The sequence below is a fragment of the Puma concolor genome, chromosome A3 (assembly GCF_028749965.1).
Source record: "Puma concolor isolate L17-30 chromosome A3, mPumCon1.1.hap2, whole genome shotgun sequence".
Classification (NCBI taxonomy): domain Eukaryota; kingdom Metazoa; phylum Chordata; class Mammalia; order Carnivora; family Felidae; genus Puma; species Puma concolor.
In genome coordinates, this window is record NC_141669.1 from 68,292,451 (window position 1) to 68,312,500 (window position 20,050).

A 20,050-nucleotide genomic window follows, 5' to 3' on the forward strand; every position below is an offset into this window, starting at 1 on the left:
TCAAGTTATTCCAGAATGAAGGAAAAAATGGAAAATTTCCTAATACATTTTATGAAGCCAACAAAATTTTAACACTAAAACATAATATAGTAAAGAAAACTTTTTTAAAGAAACCATAATCCCTCTTATAAATATAGATGCAAAAATTCTAAATAAAATATTAACAAGTAATATTCAGCTATGATTCAAAAGAATAACACTCTGTGACCAATCAGAGCTTAATTCAAGGAATGCAAAGTGAAATTCAATGTGATAAAGTACATTTAATGAAAATCGACAGCAAACTATTCTACTTGGTGAAACAAAACCATTTCAAATACAATCAGACAGGGATACCCACTATTGCTATTATTCAACATTGTCTTGATGGGTCTGGCAAATGAAATGAAAAAAAAAAAAAACATTATTTTTTGCTAATTACACACTTGTGTACTTAAAAAACCCAATAACTATAGTTTAACCCTCCCGCCCAAAAAACTTAGTAGAATTAATGAGAATATTTGATAAGGTAACTCTGATGTAAGATAAATATACAAAAGTCCTTAGGCTTTCCCTATTATAGCATGGGAAACAGAAATAGGAAAAATATTCCATACACAGTCATGAAAAAGGCAATAAAGTATTGTTATGGAATGAATGTGTCCCCCCCACCCACCCCAAATCACATGTTGATGCCTAATCCCCAATGTGACGGTATTTGGAGGTGGGGCTTTGGGGAGATAGTTAGATCATGAGGATGAGGGCAGACACCTCATGAATGGGATTGGTGCCCTTATAATAAGAGACCAGAAAGCTGATTGGCTCTCTTTCTGCCATATGAGGACGGAATGAGAAGTTGGTAATCTACAACCCAGCCGGGGCTCTCACCAGAATTCGACAATGCTGGCACTCTAATCTCAGACTTCCAGCCTTCAGAACTGTGAGAAATAAAGTTCTCTTGCTTATAAACCACCCAGTCTACAGGACTTTGCTACAGTAGCCCAAACTAACACAAAGACTTAGGAATAAAGTCAGCAAGGAAAGCACAAAATCTTAATGATGATAGCCATAAAACCATACCGAAGGATAAATTTAAAAATCTGAGAAAATGAAAAGACATTCATATTCTTAGATGGGAAAATTTAAGAACAATTCCCTTAATGCCATAAAAGTGTGAAATTAAAAAGCAAGTAAAATATGGACTCCTAAAGAGGAAAGGAACATTAGGTAAAAGCTAAAAAAATCTGAATAAACTATGAACTTCAGTTAATACTAATACATCACTACTGGTTCATTAATTGTAACATAAGTATCGTACTAATATAAAATTTTAATGGGGGAAAGTGGGTGAGAAGTACATGGAAACTCTTGGTAGTATCTTCACAATTTTTCTGTAAATCTACAACTTCTAAAAGGTAAAGTTGGGGCGTTTTTAAGATTTTATTTTTAAGTAATCTCTACACCCAATGTGGGGTTCTCACATCCCTGAGATCAAGAGTTGCATGCTCTACTAACTGAGTCAGCCAGGCACCCCTAAAGTTTATTTTAAAAAGCATATTTGTAAGACAAGCAGGGAAGTTTAAAAAAAAAAAAAAACAACTATAGTTTCAGTCAAATGGATAAAAGTATCTTAAAGTTTAGAGAGAAAATAAATGCCCAAGAAAGCAAATAAATGAATTAAAAAAAATAGTGAAGGGAAATAACCTATAAAGCCAGTATAATTAAATCAATATGGAGTATTAGTCTAGGAATAGGTAAGCAGATCTATTAAGGAAAGAGAACAGAACCCAGAATCCAGAAACAGAATCCAGTTTACATGTGATTTTAATACATGATAAAAATGTATTTCAATTTGATGGGGAAAGAGCGATTATTTAAAAATAGTGCTGGCACAACTGGCTGTTACATCATGGTAGAAAATAGTCCCCAGTCTCATATTCTAAATAAAAAACAAATTCCAGATGGAATAAATGCTTAACATAATAAATAAAGCATCATAAAGGTAGAAGGAAACCTAGGGAACAACATTTATGATCTGTTTCTTAACCAGAAAGAAAAGATAACTATATGTGAGTTTATAAAAATTAAAAACAATTCGCATCGCAAAAAAAACCAAAAACTATCATAAATAAACAAAACTAATGAATAGGCAAAGGATAGAATTGGGAAAATACTTGCAAAAGAGATTACAGATAATGAGTTAGTAATCATTACCAATATACAAAGAGCTCTTAAACATTGGCAAGAGACAAGCAGCCCCACAGACAAATGGGTAAAGGATGTGAAAGGGAGTTAGTTCATGAGAACAAACCCACATAGCCACAAGCATGAAGATGCTCAAAATAACCAGTAATTAGAGAAATGCAAATTACAGTGAAAAAAATACCATATCACTCTACACCCAATCAGATCAAAGAAAAATTAGACAGCAATAATACCAATTGCCCACAGGATGAAGAGAAAAAAATGTAAATTGTTTACAGCTGTTTTGAAAAGCAGTCTGACAAATATTTTTACAATTAATAGTACACAGATACGTCAACCAACAAACTGCACTTCTGGGAATCTATCTCCCAAAAATAAAATCACCAATAAAATGTTTATTATAGCATTGCTCTTATTGGAAAAAAAAAAGAGAGAGAGAAACAAAATGAATTTTCAGAAATAAGGTAATAAAAAATGGTGCACTAACACTGTCAATTATTAAGCGGCCATTGAAAAGAATGAATTGAAGCTCTACCATCTGACTTGGACAGATTTTCTGGGATGTATTTTTGTTTTGCTTTGGTTTTTTTTTTTTAAATTTTTTTTTAATGTTTATTTATTTTTGAGAGAAAGAGTGCAAGTGGGCGAGGGGCAGAGAGAAAGGGAGTCACAAAATCTGAAACAGGCTCCAGGCTCCAAGCTGTCAGCACAGAGCCTGATGTGGGGCTCGAGCTCACAAACTGTGAGATCATGACCTGAGCTGAAGTCCGACACTTAACGGACCGAGCCACCCAGGTGTCCCTGTTTTGTTTTGTTTTTTAATTTCAGTATAATTGACATACGGTCTTAGGTGTACAATAGAGTGATTCATCAATTCTGTACATTACTCAGTGCTCATCATGAGTGTAATCTTAATCCCCTTCACCTATTCCACCCATCCCCTTACCCGCCTCCCCTCTGGTAACCATCTGTTTGTTCTTTATAGTTGAGAGTCTGGTTTTTGGTTTGTCTCTTTTTTCTTTGTTCATTTGTTTTGTTTCTTAAATTCCACACATGAGTGAAATCATATGGTATTTGTCTTTCTCTGACTTATTTGGCCTAGCATTATACTTTCTAGATCCATCCATGTTGTTGCAAATGGCAAGATTTCATTCTTTTTTATGGCTGAGTGATATTCCATTATATATACACCACACCCTCTTTATCCATTCATCTGTCAATGGACACTGGGGCTATTTCCATAATTTGGTTATTGTAAATAATGCTACAATAAACACAAGGGTACATATATATATATCTTTTTGAATTAGTGTTTTCATTTTCTTTGGGTAAATAGCCAGTAGTGGATCAGATGTATATGAGAAGGTGAATATGGAGACAAACATGGGAGGAAACCGACCCAGTTGCCAATATAGATTACTTGTAGAACTGAGAAGGAAAAGTGGGTGTGCAGGGGTTGAAAAGAAAAATTGGGTAGCATGTATGATACGATCATATTTATGTTAAGGATATTAATCAAAAATGGCTACAACGTGCATTAGGATATAACATGATAGGCATGAGAGTCAATCTTCCATGCAGCCTGCATTCTCAATACCTCATAGTCATTTGGCACTTTCTCATCCATTGAACTGTTTACAATAGAAGTCTCAGAATTTTTTCTTGTATGCTTGTGTGGCAATCCTACTGATAATTATTGTTTTTCATTAACTGTTAAAAGAATTTTATGAAACTAAAATTGTAGACCCCACTTTCCAAGTTGGGGTACAGTTTTACACAAAGTATGTACTTATGCATAAAAAAATTAGGAAAAATAAGGAGTCAGTGGTTATATATTTACTGATTGATGAATGTCTATAAAATGAAAAAACTAGTTACAGAAGAATATGCATCAAGTATTCTATTTCAGTAAAAACAACCAAACCCTAAATAAATGCTTAAATAGTTTTAAGTGAAAGAGAAAGCTTCAGAAAGTATTCACAAAGCCACAGGCACAGGTGCCATCAAGGGGAGGGAAGCAGAGGGGAATGGGGCAGATTACTAGCTTAATTTTTTTTTTTTTATCTCTCAGCATCTTACTACTTCACTTATTACAATAATCAAAAAAATATTACCTTGAAATCTAAAAACATTAATGAGAACAAAAATAAACTGCAAACAATAAAATGAATTAAATTGGGTATGATAAGATCCATTGTGTAGATTAAACGAGAAAACCTATGTGAAGTGTTTAGCATATTGTCTAACATTGCAGATACTCAATAAATGTTAGCTCTTTTTTATTAGGAAAAAAAAGACTACAAAGAGTAGTGGAACTTACAAAAAAAGAAGGCTTTTGAATGTGACAGGACACTTTTTTCTATGTTACTGAATCTGATCTCTTTTGGAATACAAGGATTCATTATCATAACCATATAGCTCACAGAATACACTTTCATCAACAGCAAAAATAAAATTATAATTACATAAATAATATACTTAATAAAAAGGAGAGGGCAGCCTTTTTGCCTTGAAGTCTACTTTAAGAACTTTAGGAACCATCCAAAGGCACTATGCTTCTTCACAACTACTTTGGATAAGAGATATGTGGGCCCAGGATGCTTCTCCCAGGTTAGAAGAGACAGAACTCAATTCAAATAGACTAGAGAGTGACACTGTTGTTCTTTTTGAGGGCCTGCCCAAGTGGGAAATCCATTCCTACATGTACAAATTCCATTCCCAGATCTGAGGACATCCTTGCTAGTATGCCTAAAAACATGTGAGTTGAGTTATATCCACAAACTGAATTTGGTCCATCAATATTGTTCTTACTGTCCAATGAAGCATTAAAAAAAGTTCATAAATTGCATAAGTGCATTATTAGTCTTGCTACTTACATGGAGTTGACTTTGTCTTCGGGGCCTTGCACTTGGCCTGTCACAGTCCCTTTGCTGGTATTCTTCACCCAGCCAACCACTCCTATTTTCCTAGCCTCATCTTCTGTGTACTGGTTTCAGGAGAAAATATGAGAAACAAAATCCAACATCAAAAACTGACTGACAATTTTCTTTCCTAAAATATAGTCTATGCCAAAAATTGTGTAGCTGACCTACAATCATACCTCTGTTCACAGGAATCCTCACTTAAGTGGTATTTTTTAGTAAATTCCACTTTCAGTAAAGACAAACACATTATAAAACAATAAACTGATAGTGGGAATTACTTCAGAAAACAGTTTCCGTGATGTGTTTTGGGATCCATAAAATTCAGTTGCATTGCCCCCATGCCTGCTAACAGTGAATTACATTGTCTGGTTCCAAAAGATGATCACTCTGAGATTTTCAATCACTGAGGAAAAATACGGAGTTATGATCAATACAAAGAATTCAATTAAAAGATTCTGATGTCTTTCATTGGCTGTGGACTTGCCACACACACATTGTTAATTGTCTATAGATAAGTTTATTTCTCCTATTATTCTTAACAGTTTTTAAAAATTCCTTTTCTCAGTTCCAAATTCAGTTATGCTACTGGCAAATGAAAACCTAGCAACATTTTGATTTTGAACTATTTTAACTATATCATACTAAATTCTTGTACATCTCATCTACTGGAAATTTTTAAAAATATGGTCTTCTGTTTGGAGGTCAGAGTGACCAAGAATCTATACACTCTACATCCCCAATTAAATGAAGCAATACAACCCAAGATGGTTATAGTCAGAATTTATGTTGGAGCCAATTCTGAAAATAATAATGAAAAGAGAGAGAATCTGAACTGTGGGGGGAGGGGCTATCTCAAAACAAGGAGACTTTACTGGTTGGGAACATGTTAGAACCCTCAGAGGTTAAGAACAGACAGGTAATAAGCTAGTGACTGCCAGCTGAAATAGTAGGTAAAAACACACGCACATTTAACTTTTAGGAAAAGAGTATATTAACAAAATTAAAAAATGTAAAGCAATAAGGAGTCTTAACTTCTAAAAACCGAGAACCACTTCCTTATGCAACATGAGCATTTTTCATTTTGCAATTCAAGATACAGACATTTGCCTGGAGGGGGTTCTTCGATCCAGAACAAGGGGAAGATCCCATACTTTGTATTCTATATACCTAACCAAAACATTTAATTTGATTATCCCAGTAGAAGTACTTTTGAAATTCATACAAAACATTAGCTAAAAACGAGGCAGGCTGAAATGTTTTTAATAGACTACTTTTAAAAGACAGCTTTAATCAAAAACTTCAAGCAGTAATTTGGAAGAAATACAAATACTTCATTTGCTGTCAAGGATGGAAAATAAGCAGTAGGCTAGCACTAAGTAGAAAACTGCTCTATGTCTGTGAATAGAAATAACAGTAGGGAGAAAATGGCAAAAAAAAAAAAAAAAATAGTGAACAGACTTACTGACTTACCATTCTGAAGCAAACACCTGTATTAAAAAAAGATGAAAAGAAATGTCAGTTTGTCTACCTTTAAAAAAAGGTATATATTTCCTGACCTAATTTTTATCTAGTCCATTAAATAGTAAGTAAATGAAATGAACAAAACCTTTTACCTCTGAACATATTCAGAAAGTATTTTTAAAAATTGTTTTCTTTTAAAATAAAAATGAAAAAGGAAGACTATTTTTGGAGAAAGATAGTAATATTCTGAAACCAAAGAATCATGAAATGCCACACTGCATACTCATTCCATTTCAAAAAAGTAAACAAAACAAACTACTGATCACAAGGACAGTTGAGTATATTTGGCATAAAATTTATACATCCTCAGCTTTTAGAATTTCTTCTTTAAGTGCAAGGACTAAATTCAAGTTAGAATGTAATAAAAACATTTCTGTTTCCATTTTAATTCCACATTCTGGAAAAGCAAAACTACGGGGATGGGAAACTGAGGAGCTGTTGCCAAGGGCTGAAGGAAGAAGGGGTGCTGTAAAGGGGCAAGAAGGACCTTTCTGGGGTGAAGGCACTGCTCTGCACCTCATCTGTGGTGAGGGTTACAGATCTGTATGCATTTTTCAAAACTCATTCAACTGTACGCTAAAAAGGGTGAATGCTACTGAATTTAAATTATACCTCAACTGAAAAAAAATATTTTTTAATACATTGGGAAATCATAAGCGATAGATCAAACCAATATTCAAAGAGGCCACAAGATAGTGCTTCCACCTACAGCAACTGAGCCTGCTTTAAAAAGAGATAGAAGGGATCAATGGCTTAGATAATCTTATGTATTTTGTAAGCAGATTTATAATAACAGGGGGCATCACTTGTTTCCTGACAATAGCATATTGTGGTATCAAATGAAAATGAAGGAAAAGCATAGTAAAGCAATAAAGACAGGATACATCACAAATGGAATTTTTATAGGGCTATAAAACATAGTTTAAAAGATACATACAAAGTGAGGAGAAATGATGAGTGGCAAGTATTGATCTGAAGGGGAATCAGAAAGGCAATTTGTTAGATAGAGGGAGGGAAAGAGAGTAGCTTGCAGACATAAAAGGAACTGGCAGAACTTTCAAAGAGAAACTTGAGCTAAACCAGGCCATGTAGAAGAGAGGGACAAAACAGGAGAGAAAACAGGCAGCACTGGTGAAAAGTGTGCAGTTGTTTTATCCTAAGCATGAGCAGATCCCAAAAGACGCTGACCAAGAAGACTTGAAGGTTTTGGTCCAGGCTGTATTGAGGATATTCCCCTGAGGTCCTTCTCAGTGAGCACCACCGCCCCCCCACCCCCCCCCCCCCACAATGTCAGCATTATGAAAAGAAAGCCAGGCAACTGAAGTAACCAGAAATGGAAAACATCTGGCCCAGCTCTTTGCTATTCAAAGAGTATTCCAATGCCCTGCAGCGCCAGCAGAACCTGAGTTTTTTAGACAATCAAATCTCAGGCCCCTCCCCAGACCTACAGAAACAGAAGCTCTGCAGGTGGAATCCAAGAATCTGGTTTTAACATGCTCTCCAGGTGATTCTCATGCCCACTAAAGTTTAGAACCGATGGTTGGCACTACCTCAAAGAAAGGCCTGGGAAAGGTTTGAAAAGGATTTTTATTTCCGATCAAGAATTGCATCATAAAGGGGAAAAGTCTCAGAGGGTCCTGCAGATCAGATGCATTTCCCAGTGACGCTGTTCAAGTTCATGTTGGTAATAAATCATGACCTTGCATAGCAATGTTGCTTCCCCTATCTTACAAGTCAGCAGCACTACATGAAAGAAGCTACAGACAATGAAAAGGCAAAAACACCTGCCCTGGTGTCAGAGCGGCCCAGGTCTCCTTAGACTGTCACTTAGCTAAATATCCAAAAACATGTCATTGCACTCCCTTTACAAATTATTTCTAGCCCCAAACTTCACTTAAGACTCACTAAAATAACAACAACAACAACAATAATAATAATAATAATAGTTCTGATTCAACTGTTTCTAGAAAAATGGGTAATGGTGTTTTCATGTCCTAGTCCAAATTATCATAATCTCTCAACAGCCCCCTTAACTAGCCTCTGTGCTTCTAGTTCTCCTGTCCTACAGTCTAGTCTCTATAAAACACCTAAGGTGATTGTCTTAAGTAAAGTCAAATCATTTTCATCCCCAGCTTAAAACCCTGTACTGACTCCCCATTACACTCAACATAAAAGGTATCCTGGTTGCCACAGCCTGCAGACTCCCTCTGATGAGTCTGTCTACCTCTTATTTTAGGACTCCTCTCGTGGCACACTCCATTTCAGCCGAATTTGCCTCCTTTGTGCTCCTCAACATGCCAAACATATTCCTGCCTCACAGTCTTTGCATGTATCATTCCCTCTGCCTAAAATGCTCTTTCCTCTGATCTTCTCATTATTCAAGTCTCTGCACAGATATCATCTCCTTAGAAATATGTCCCCTGACCAATTCACCTAAAACAGCAATGCACCCCATGTTTCCTGTATAGGCATAGTACTGATTACATATGACATTACAATGCATTTATTTGCTTTTTAAAAAATTTCCTGTCTTCACTGTAAGTTCTATTCTGTCTTGTTCACCACTGTGTTCCCAGAACCTAGACCAGGACTTGGCACATAGTTGTTGAATAAATGAATGAAAGACAAACCAGCTGATACATACTTAAGTGAAATATTTAACTCTCGTGTAATAATTTGCTATTAATATTGCAAATACACATATCAGCATATTGATTAGACTTTATTTCAAAGTGATGATAAATTTACTGCATTCCAGAGTTGAAAAGAATTTCAAGAATTCTGTGTTGATTCTAGCAGAACATTACCTAAATGATAATACATAGCGCTGTGAAAATTAGTAATGGGAAATTTCACTAAAATGGATTCAGGAGGTTTCAGCAGAGGGAGCTCTCATGCCCTACCACTGGTAGTCATTTGCAGACCCAACAGGAAAGGAGAGACTTGACCTTACACGTACTGGACCATGCACGTGGATACTACTTTACTACTCCAGCCCAAGAAAGAAACATTTCCTCAGCACCACCCCTGTCCCATCCAGGGCAACAGCTCGGCCAATGAGAAGCACCATATTTGTAGCTCCCAGTTTACGCTAGTGGACTTTCTGTTTAACAGCTTTCCCAACGTACCCGTTTTCTCCTTAAAAAAATCATGTGTTCCCTTGTTGCCCAGGCTCATCTAAGGTTGTGACCCAGCTTGTTTGTCCTGACTTATAATTCTCTTTTATTCCCAAATAAATCCATTTTTGCTGGCAAAATAACTGGCAGTTTTAAAGTTAACATTACCTGTATACATACATAGTATATATGATACAAAGGATAGTGAGAAGCCACTAGATAATGCCTAGGTTGACCAAAAAAAAAAAAAAAAAAAAAAAAAACCGAATACAACCACATGAATGGAAAAGAAAGAAAATCGGTCATCTTATAGAACTTAGAGGAGCAAGATCTGGTGGTGATTTTTTTTTTATATTTCTATTTTTTAAAAATTTCCTTAATGTTTATTTATTTTTGAGAGAGAGAGAGCGCACGTGCGCGTACGGGAGGTGGGGAGGGGCAGAGAAAGAGGGAGACACAGAATCTGAAGCAGGCTCCGGGCTCTGAGCTGTCAGCACAGAGCCCAATGGGGGCTCAAACCCAAGAGCTGTGAGATCATGACCTGAGCCGAAGTCAAACCCTTAGCCAACTGAGCCATCTAGGTGCACTGCTGGTAGTATTTTTAACTGTGAGTGATAAAGGCACACACATATTTATTGAACAAATCCTAAAATGCTAGAACTAAAGAACTGCCATTTAAGTGTAAGAGACGTAACTTTAGGCTAAGTTCATATTGCTTCACAAACTGGGTCAAAAATGGAAGTGTTGCCCATTACTTTAGGCAGTGACAGATGGACAAAAAAAAAAAAAAATCATAAGACTGAAATAAATCTTTCATGTGTGAAAGATTTAATGTGTACTTAACAGAAATTTAGCTTGTCTTGGTTTCTGATCTAATGTTTCGAGGTTGAAACCATGGAGATCAAAGACTGTAATATGTCCTTCTGTGTCCCTACTTGGGAAAGAATACAGAATGTAATAATTATTCGGTTAAATTTACTTAATATATGAACATCTGTGGCAGACACTGCCAGCTGCCTACACAAAATCCATCTTTCTCTTCTACCTTTCTAACAGACTCTGATTTTACTTGGGGCAGCAACATGCCTTTCTGTATTTCCCATCTTCCTTGAAAGAGGAGTGGCCCTGAGATGTGAGACAGATTGCTGCTTGAGGATTTCAGGAAAGCTCATTGACAGGACTGACTCAGCCAGGGGTTTTGCCCGTATAGCCTTTCCTCTCTCTTCCTGACTGTAGAATGAATATCATGATGGAGCTATAGCAGCCTTCTTGAAACCATGAGGGAAAGGACAAGGACATTATAGTGGCCTTGACCCTGACCTGGCCCCTGAGGGAAGGGACAGGTGAGGAATGGGGAACTACTGATAAAGGGAATTGTGAGAGAGGGACCCTTTTTGGAGGTGGCAGAAATGTTCTGGAACTAGATAGTGGTGATGGGTACAAAAATATTCAGACTATTGGAAAAAATCACTGTATGTTTAGTATGCTATGAACACTTTAAAAGGTGAATTTAATATTATGTGAATTATATCTCAATCTGTCTCTCTCCATAGAACAAGGGCAGTCATTCTCCAACTCTGGTCACCATACAACATCCCTGACTCTTCCTATCACTCCACAACAAAACGCTCTGGGGAACAGATCATCTTGACATACTGCAGCCAGAACTCTGGTTGAGCTCTCTCTAGATTTGATGACCTATGTCTAGAGGAGAAAGCTTCTTCACCCCTGTAATAGCTCCTTCTTTGAGAAGGAATATCTATTAGTGTGACACTCCTGACCATTCTACCCTGTCCCTACTCCTCACACACAGACTTATCTAAGTGTTACATTTGGAAGAAGAAACAAGCATTGCCCAGGTGCTTTCTCTTCTTCCTTCTCTGGGGAGTACATTTCGCTTGGGGATCATCACTTCTGCTTTGCTTGTCAGGGGAGCCCTGCCTATGCCTGGGTGAGTGTGTTAATTCTGCAGGAGAGATTATTACAAAGTCCACTTACCTGAAGATTTCTGCTTTACTCTCTTATTTGTCAACAACTCACATAATGAAGAGAGGTGTTATCCAATGGGCCCCTTAACCATAACCCTCCTTTTAAAGGCTTACAAGGAATGTGCATCAAGAGGTGGCAGGACATCCAACCCATTAACTTTGTGAAGCAGTGAACCATGCGAGAATTAACCATTCAAACCTCCATAATCCACTTTGAATTTCCTCAGAATCTTTCTGAGTCCTGATCCCTGGTTTGAAGCACGCTGTGCAACAGAGGGAGGTCCATAAAGAAAGAAAAAGCCAATGTGGAGATAGATTTTCTGCAGTTTTACAGCACTAGCTGGAACACAGCACTCTTGGGACAGGGCCTGTGTTGGAAGAGATGCTTCTATGGGCTCCCATGGCCTCTGTGCACCCCTTCCACCTCACTTGTTAAAGAGAAGGGGAGCTGATATGACACATGCAGCATTTTTTTTTTGTTGTTTTGTTTTGTTTTGTTTTGTTACAGACACACTGCTCTGGAAACTGGGACAGACATCAGCCCCTTCGGTTATGAAAGACTCCAAACACAATATGCTGCTGAGTCGAGGCTCGATTGGCTGTGATGACGGTGGAAAGATGTGTCAGTGAGAAACTCTGAGGTGAACATTTGCAAAGTGAATCTTACTTTAAATTCACAAAGGGGGGCGCCTGGGTGGCGCAGTCGGTTGAGCGTCCGACTTCAGCCAGGTCACGATCTCGCGGTCCGTGAGTTCGAGCCCCGCGTCAGTCTCTGGGCTGATGGCTCAGAGCCTGGAGCCTGTTTCCGATTCTGTGTCTCCCTCTCTCTCTGCCCCTCCCCTGTTCATGCTCTGTCTCTCTCTGTCCCAAAAATAAATAAACGTTGAAAAAAAATTAAAAAAAAAATTCACAAAGACACACTGCTATTTAAAGAAACCATGATGAATTTTAAGCATCAGCATCCTTTCATGTAAAATCAAATTTTCATATTGTAACGTACCCCTTCATCCTGGGATCTGACTGCATGTGTCAATTTTAAATGCAGGAAGTCATCCAGTCACTACCTTACAAAGCAGCCCTTACTGATGTTAAACATCTTTATTTTTCAGAAAGACCTTCCTTTAACCTTTCACCTTCCATCCAGGGTTTGCCCCCTGGAGCCACACACCATGGCATCTTTCACATTGTTGAAATAGCTGTCACACTACCGTTTCTTCTCCAGGCCAGCTATCCCCAAGCACTTCAATTTAATTGAAGACACTTTTGAAGTCCTGGCCATAAGCACAGCCATAGGGGCTATAAAAACAAGCCACCAGCTTGACCTTGAAAATACTATCCTTTTTGATTAGTGAGAGGCACAGATATGTGTACACAAATAAGTGTAGTTGGAAGCAGAATGGATTAAAGAGAAGTAAAAACAAGAAGTAGAACGGGACTATAAATGAAATGCTATAGGAAGAAAGATGAGCAAGGGAATTAGACTTAACCATATTTATGTTTCTTGGCTTTAGGGACTCAAATTTTCAACCTCTAGGACACAACTTCTTCCTGTCTACATAAGGAAAAATGTGTACATCCAAATCATGTGGTGTCTGGCAAAACTATGTAATAACTCATTCCAATTTTTATGTTAAGCAATCTTAAAGAAAATTACGTATTTCTGTAGTTATATAAGCTACTCCTATTCTAAATCTGCGTTAATATTGTCAAAAATAAACTGTTGAACTTCTAAAGCACAGGTAAACCAACAGATTGCCACAATCCATTTCTACAACTGTCATTAGTGTTCACCAAAGAGCTGGTAAAGCCTCTATACACAGCTTAATCAATTTCCCTCCCAGTTTTCAGATTATGTTACAGTTTCAGATATAATTGTAATTAAAGATTTATAGCAACATTTTAAACCATGCCATAGTTACAAATGCTCTAAAAACACAGGTTAGTCCCCTGCTCCCCTATCCCTGCTTCCATAGCCCCCACTGCAACAGAAATTGGTGGCAAAAAAAAAAAAAAAAAAAAAAAAAAAAAAAAGAGCTTCTTGAGAACATGGAGATTAAAAAGTAGAGGATGGGAAGGGAGCAGGGAAAAGTAGCTTAACAGTGGAGAAACCTGACAAACACTTATCTCAGCCAGGTGATGGAGGCTGAGATACATACATAAACAGTAGGCACCCTTGATATGGTGTGATGAGAATGGCACTTGACCTCTGGTCTTCCACTCATCCATAACCCCAGTCTTATTATGAGAAAAATACCAAACACATTGTACTGGGGAGCTCCCTACAAAGTACCTAACCCCAAAGTACACCTCAAGACTGCCAAAATCACTGAAAACAAGGCAAGTCTATGAAACTGAAAAGCTTAAAGAAATCTATGGAGACAAGATAACTAAATGTAAAATGATATCCTGGATGAATCCTGGAACAGAAAGAAGACGTTAGGTAAAAACTTTAAAAATCTGAAGAAAATATAGGCTTTACTTAATAATGATGTACCAATATTGGTTCACCAGTTGTGACAAATGTACCATACTAATATAAGATGTTAATTAAAGAAACTGAGGAGCACCTAGGTGACTCAGTTGGTTAAGTGCCCAACTTTGGCTCAGGACATGATCTCACAATTTGTGAGTTTGAGGCCACATCATGCTCACTGCTGTCAGCATCAAGCCTGCTTTGGATCCTCTGTCTCCCTCTCTCTGCCCTTCCTTGTGCAGTCTCTCTCTCTCTCTCTCTCTCTCTCTCTCTCTCAAAAATAAATAAACAGGGGCACCTGGGTGGCTCAGTCGGTTGGGCGTCCGACTTCAGCTCAGGTAATGATCTCGTGGTCTGTGGGCTCAGGCCCCACGTCAGTCTCTGTGCTGACAGCTCAGAGCCTGGAGCCTGCTTCGGATTCTGTGTCTTCCTCTCTCTCTGACCCTCGCCCGTTCATGCTCTGTCTCCCTCTGTCTCAAAAATAAATAAATGTTTAAAAAAATTAAAAATAAATAAACAAACAAACAAACAAACATTTGAGGGGCCAAGATGGCAGAGCAGCATGGAAGCTTTTTTTTGGCCTCTCTTGTCCCTGAAATGCAGCTAGATCAAAACTAAACCATCTTTCACACCTAGAAAACTGATTTGAGGATTCACACAACAATCTGTACAACTGAAACCACAGAACTTGGCAGATATGTGGTGTGAAGAGGTGAACTGGGGGAGAGAGAAGCCACGGAGGGTAGGGAGCTGTTTTTGCTTGCAGAAAGAGGACAGAGACAGTGGGAGAGTACAGGAAAAGTATTCCCTCTCAAAGCAGCTGGAGAGAAAGAGAATGAGTGGAAACAACAGCAAGAGACTGAACAAGAAAGGGAGAAAGGAAAAAGAGGGTTTAAATGCCTTTAAGACTCTATAAACAGGGGAGCACAGAGTCTGAAACTCTACAGCTCACTACCTGGTAGAGCTCCGGTGGGAAGGGCAAATCCCCAGGAGCAGACAGTGAGGTCCTCAGAGTCCTCAGGGCACAAGGGGAGAGGCGGTTCCCCCACTGGGAGGACATTTGGTAGAGGCTGTGGGGCCTCCCCACAGGCAAAGTTCCCAGTGGGCCCTGGAGAACAGCCATGTTCACTGGTGTTGGAACAAGGACATTAAGGGTGAAGACTGGCGCCAGATGTGTGTTGTGATTTACCATAATCCCTGAAAATGCTGCTGCTGCACGATCATGTGAACTTTTTCTGGGGCACACTGGCACCCAGCTTCAGTCTCTGAGCATCTACAGCAGCATGGTCTCACAAATGTACCAGAGGGCAGGCTGGGACACAGCCATTACTCAGCAAGACCCTTCCCCAGGGGGTCTGAGAAGGTCAAAGGTGCAGTGCCCTCAGAAGTGAGGAGTTGGGAAACACAGCCCCATCTGGGGTAAAACTTTGGAGGGAGGTACCACCTGGCAGGCTGATAGCTTGGTAAAGGACAATGTAGAAGCAGGGAGTGGACAGAAGCTGGAGACAAAGGAAGGGTGCTTGATTGCCAGCCCCTGAGAGCACAGAGTTCTGATACTACAGACTGAGTAGCTGGGTGACACCATTTTCACCCCTCCTGTGCATGCGTATGCATGCCTACATGGGCCACAATGATCCACCCCAGTAAACTAAGCAGTGCCATCTAGTGGGGAATGGAGCCATTATTCCAAGCCCCATATAACTGGGCCAACTGCACTCTAGAGGAACACCACAAGTCTCTCCACCTGCTTAGTTTACAGACTATAAAGGGCTTCATAGCTTGACTTCTAGGGGAAACTGGGTATAATTTCAATCATATTTCATTCTGTTTGCTGGTTCATCTATTCAGTTTTTTTTCTTTTCTTATTCTTGCATAAAGAGAAAAATTTTATTTTTATTTTGTTTTTATAAAAAAGATTTTTAATTTTTCTACTATATTTTTTACTTCTTTGTAAATTTTTTAAATTCTATCTTACTTGCATCACTTCATTTTATTCTATATTGTTGTATTCATTTATTTTATTTTCAAATGTTTTCCTTTTTTTTCCTTTTCTTTTCTTTCCCATTTTCTCCTATGAAGCTTCTTTCAACAACCAGACCAAAACACACCTAAAATCTAGCATCCATTATTTGATTTTTTTGTGTGCTGTTTTTAGTTTTTTAATTTTTATTTTTTTTTTCTTTTATTAATTCTTTCTCTTCCTTCAAAATGAAGAAACAAAGGCATTCACCCAAAAGAAAGAACAGGAAGAAGTGACAGCCAGGGACTTAATCGACACAGATACAAGCAAAATGTCTGAACCAGAATTTAGAATCACGGTAATAAGAATAATAGCTGGGGGGCAGAGGGGGGGCGTCTGGGTGGCTCAGTCGGTTAAGCATCTGACTTTGGCTCAGGTCATGATCTCACGGTTTTTGAGTTTGAGCCCCACATTGGGCTCTATGCTGACAGCTCAGAGCCTGGAGTCTGTTTCAGATTCTGTATCTCCCTCTCTCTCTGCCCCTCCCCCACTCACACACACACACACACACACACACACACACACACACTCTCTCTCTCTCTCTCTCTCTCTCTCTCTCTTTCAAAAATAAATAAATAAATAAACATTAAAAATTTTTTTAAAAATAATAATAGCTGGTGTTGAAAAAAAGTATAGAATCCCTTTCTGTGGAGATAAAAGAAATAAAATCTAGTCAGGATGAAATTAAAAATGCTACCACTGAGATGCAATCTTGAATGGATGCCATGGTGGCAAGGATGGATGAAGCAGAGCAGCGAATCCGTGATAGAGAAAACAAACTTATGGAGAATAATGAAGCAGAAAAAAAGAGGGAAAGTAAGGCAAAAATGCATGATATAAGAATTAGAGAACTCAGTGACTCATTAAAAAGGAATAACATCCTAATCATAGGGGTCCCAGAAGAGGAAGAGAGAAAAAGGAGTAGAAGGTTTATGTGAACAAATTATAGTGGAAAACTTTCCTAACCTGGGGAAAGACATGAACATCAAAATCCAGGAAGCACAAAGAACTCCCATTAGATTCAACAAAAACCAACCATCAAAAAGGCATATCATAGTCAAATTCACAAAATACTCAAGCAAGGAAAGAATCATGAAAGCAGCAAGGGAAAAAAAAAAGTCCTTAACCTACAAGGGAAGACAGATCAAGTTTGAAGCAGACCTATCCACAGAAACTTGGCAGGCCAGAAGGGAGTGGCAGGATATATCCAACGTGCTGAATCAGAAAAATATGCAGCCAAGAATTCTTTATCCAGCAAGGCTATCGTGCAAAATAGAAGGAGAGACAAAGAGTTTCCCAGACAAACAAAAACTAAAGGAGTTCATGACCACTAAACCAGCCCTGCAAGCATTTTAAGGGGGGACCTCTGAGGGGAGAAAAGATGAAAAAAAAAAAGACCAAAAGCAACAAACACTAGAAAGGACCAGAGACCACCACCAGAAACTCCAACTCTACAGGGAACATCATGGCAATAAATTCATATCTTTCAGTACTCACTCTAAACATCAATGGACTAAACACTCCAATCTAAAGATTCTGTTACAGGGTAACAGAATAACAGATAAGAAAACAAGATCCATCTATATGCTGTTTACAAGAGACCCATTTTACACCTACAGATACATGCAGGTTGAAAGTAAGGAGATGGAGGGGCGCCTGGGTGGCGCAGTCGGTTAAGCGTCCGACTTCAGCCAGGTCACGATCTCGCGGTCCGTGAGTTCGAGCCCCGCGTCGGGCTCTGGGCTGATGGCTCAGAGCCTGGAGCCTGTTTCCGATTCTGTGTCTCCCTCTCTCTCTGCCCCTCCCCCGTTCATGCTCTGTCTCTCTCTGTCCCAAAAATAAATAAACGTTGAAAAAAAAAATTAAAAAAAAAAAAAAGAAAGTAAGGAGATGGAGAACCATCTATGATGCTAATGGCCACCAAAAGAAACCTGAAGTAACCATACTTATCAGACAATCTAGATTTTAAAATAAAGACTGTAACAAGACAGGAAGAAGGTCATTATATCATAATTGAGGGGTCTATCCACCAAGATCTAATAGTTGTAAACATTTACGCCCCCAACATGGAAGAACCCAACTAATCACAAACATACAGAAACTTTTTGATGATAATGCCATAATACTAGGGGACTTCAACACCCCACTTACAGTAATGGACAGATCATCTAAACAGAAAATCAATAAGGAAACAATGGCTTTGAATTACACACTGTACCAGATGAACTTAACAGATATATTCAGGACATTTCACCCTGAAGCAGAATACACATTCCTTTTGAGTGCACAAGGAACATTCTCCAGAATAGATCACATATTGGGGCACAAATCAGCCCTCAACAAGCACAAAAAGATCAAGATCATACCATGCATATTTACAGACTACAACACTATGAAACTCGAAATCAACCACACAAAAAAATTTGGAAAGACAACAAATACTTGAAGACTAAAGAACATTCTGCTAAAGAATGAATGGGCTAACCAAGAAGATAAAGAGAAAATTAAAAAGTACAAGGAAGCCAATGAAAATGATAACACCACAGCCCAAAACCTCAGGAACACAGCAAAGATGGCCAAAAGAGGGAAGTATACAGCAATCCAGGCTTTCCTAAAGAAGGTAGAAAGGTGTCAGATACACAGCCTAATCTTACATCTTAAAGAGCTGGAAAAAGAACAACAAATAAGACCCAAAACCACCAAAAGATGGGAAATAATAAAGAATAAAACAAAAATCAATGCTATCGACACCAAAATAAAAACAGTAGAATGGATCAATGAAACCAGGAGCTGGTTCTTTGAAAAAATTAACAAAATTGATAACTTAGCTAGTTTGATCAGAAAGAAAAAGGAAAGGACCCAAATAAATAAAATCAAGAATGAAACAGGAGGGGCACCTGGGTGGCTCAGTCGGTTAAGCATCCGACTTCAGTTCAGGTCATGATCTCATGGTCTGTCAGTTCAAGCCCCACATCAGGCTCTATGCTGACGGCTTGGAGCCTACTTCCAATTCTGTGTCTCCCTCTCTCTGCCCCTCACCCACTCACACCTCTGTCTCTCTCATTCTCTCTAAAGTAAATAAACATTAAAATAATTTTTTAATAAATAAAGACAGAATGAAAGAGAGATCATAACCAACACAGCAGAAATACAACCAATAATATGAGAATATTGTAAGCAATTATACACCAATAAATTGGGCAATCTGGAAGAAATGGACAAATTATTAGAAACATATACACTACCAAAACTTAAACAAGAAGAAATAGAAAATTTGAACGACCCATAACCAGTAAATAAATCGAATTAATAACCAAATATCTCCCAAAAAATAAGAGTCCAGGGCCAGATGGCTTTCCAGGGAAATTCTACCAAACATTTAAAGAAAAGTTAACACCTATTCTTTTGAAGCTGTTCCAAAAAATAGAAATGGAAGGAAAACTTCCAAACTCATTCATAAGCCAGCTTCATAAGCCAGCATTACCTTGATTCCAAGACCAGACAAAGACCCCACTACAAAGCAGAAATATATACCAATTTTCCTGATGAACATGGATGCAAAAATCCTCAACAAGATACTAGCCAACTGGATCCAATAAGACATTAAAAGAATTACTCACCACGACCAAGTGGGATTTATACCTGGGATGCAGGGCTGGCTCAATATCCACAAAACAATAAGTGATACATCACATCAATAAAAGAAAGGACAAGAACCATATGATCCTCTCAATAGATGCAGAGAAAGCATTTGACAAAATATAGCATCTTTCTTGATAAAAACCCTCAAGAAAGTAGTGATAGAAGGATCATACCTCAAGATG

At 38.2% G+C, this 20,050-nt stretch overlaps 1 protein-coding gene across 3 annotated transcripts in view; it reads right to left on the reverse strand.

Moving 5' to 3' along the window:
- ACYP2 (acylphosphatase 2) overlaps positions 1-20,050 on the reverse strand; it is a 293,604-nt gene that overhangs the window by 156,623 nt on the left and 116,931 nt on the right. For all 3 annotated transcript variants that reach the window (XM_086701110.1, XM_025931919.2, XM_086701109.1), the window contains 2 exons: positions 6,579-6,595; positions 5,061-5,170 (listed from right to left, as the gene is read on the reverse strand). In XM_086701110.1, coding sequence (XP_086557236.1) covers positions 5,061-5,170; positions 6,579-6,595 — 127 coding nt within the window. The remainder of the gene's footprint in view (positions 1-5,060; positions 5,171-6,578; positions 6,596-20,050) is intronic.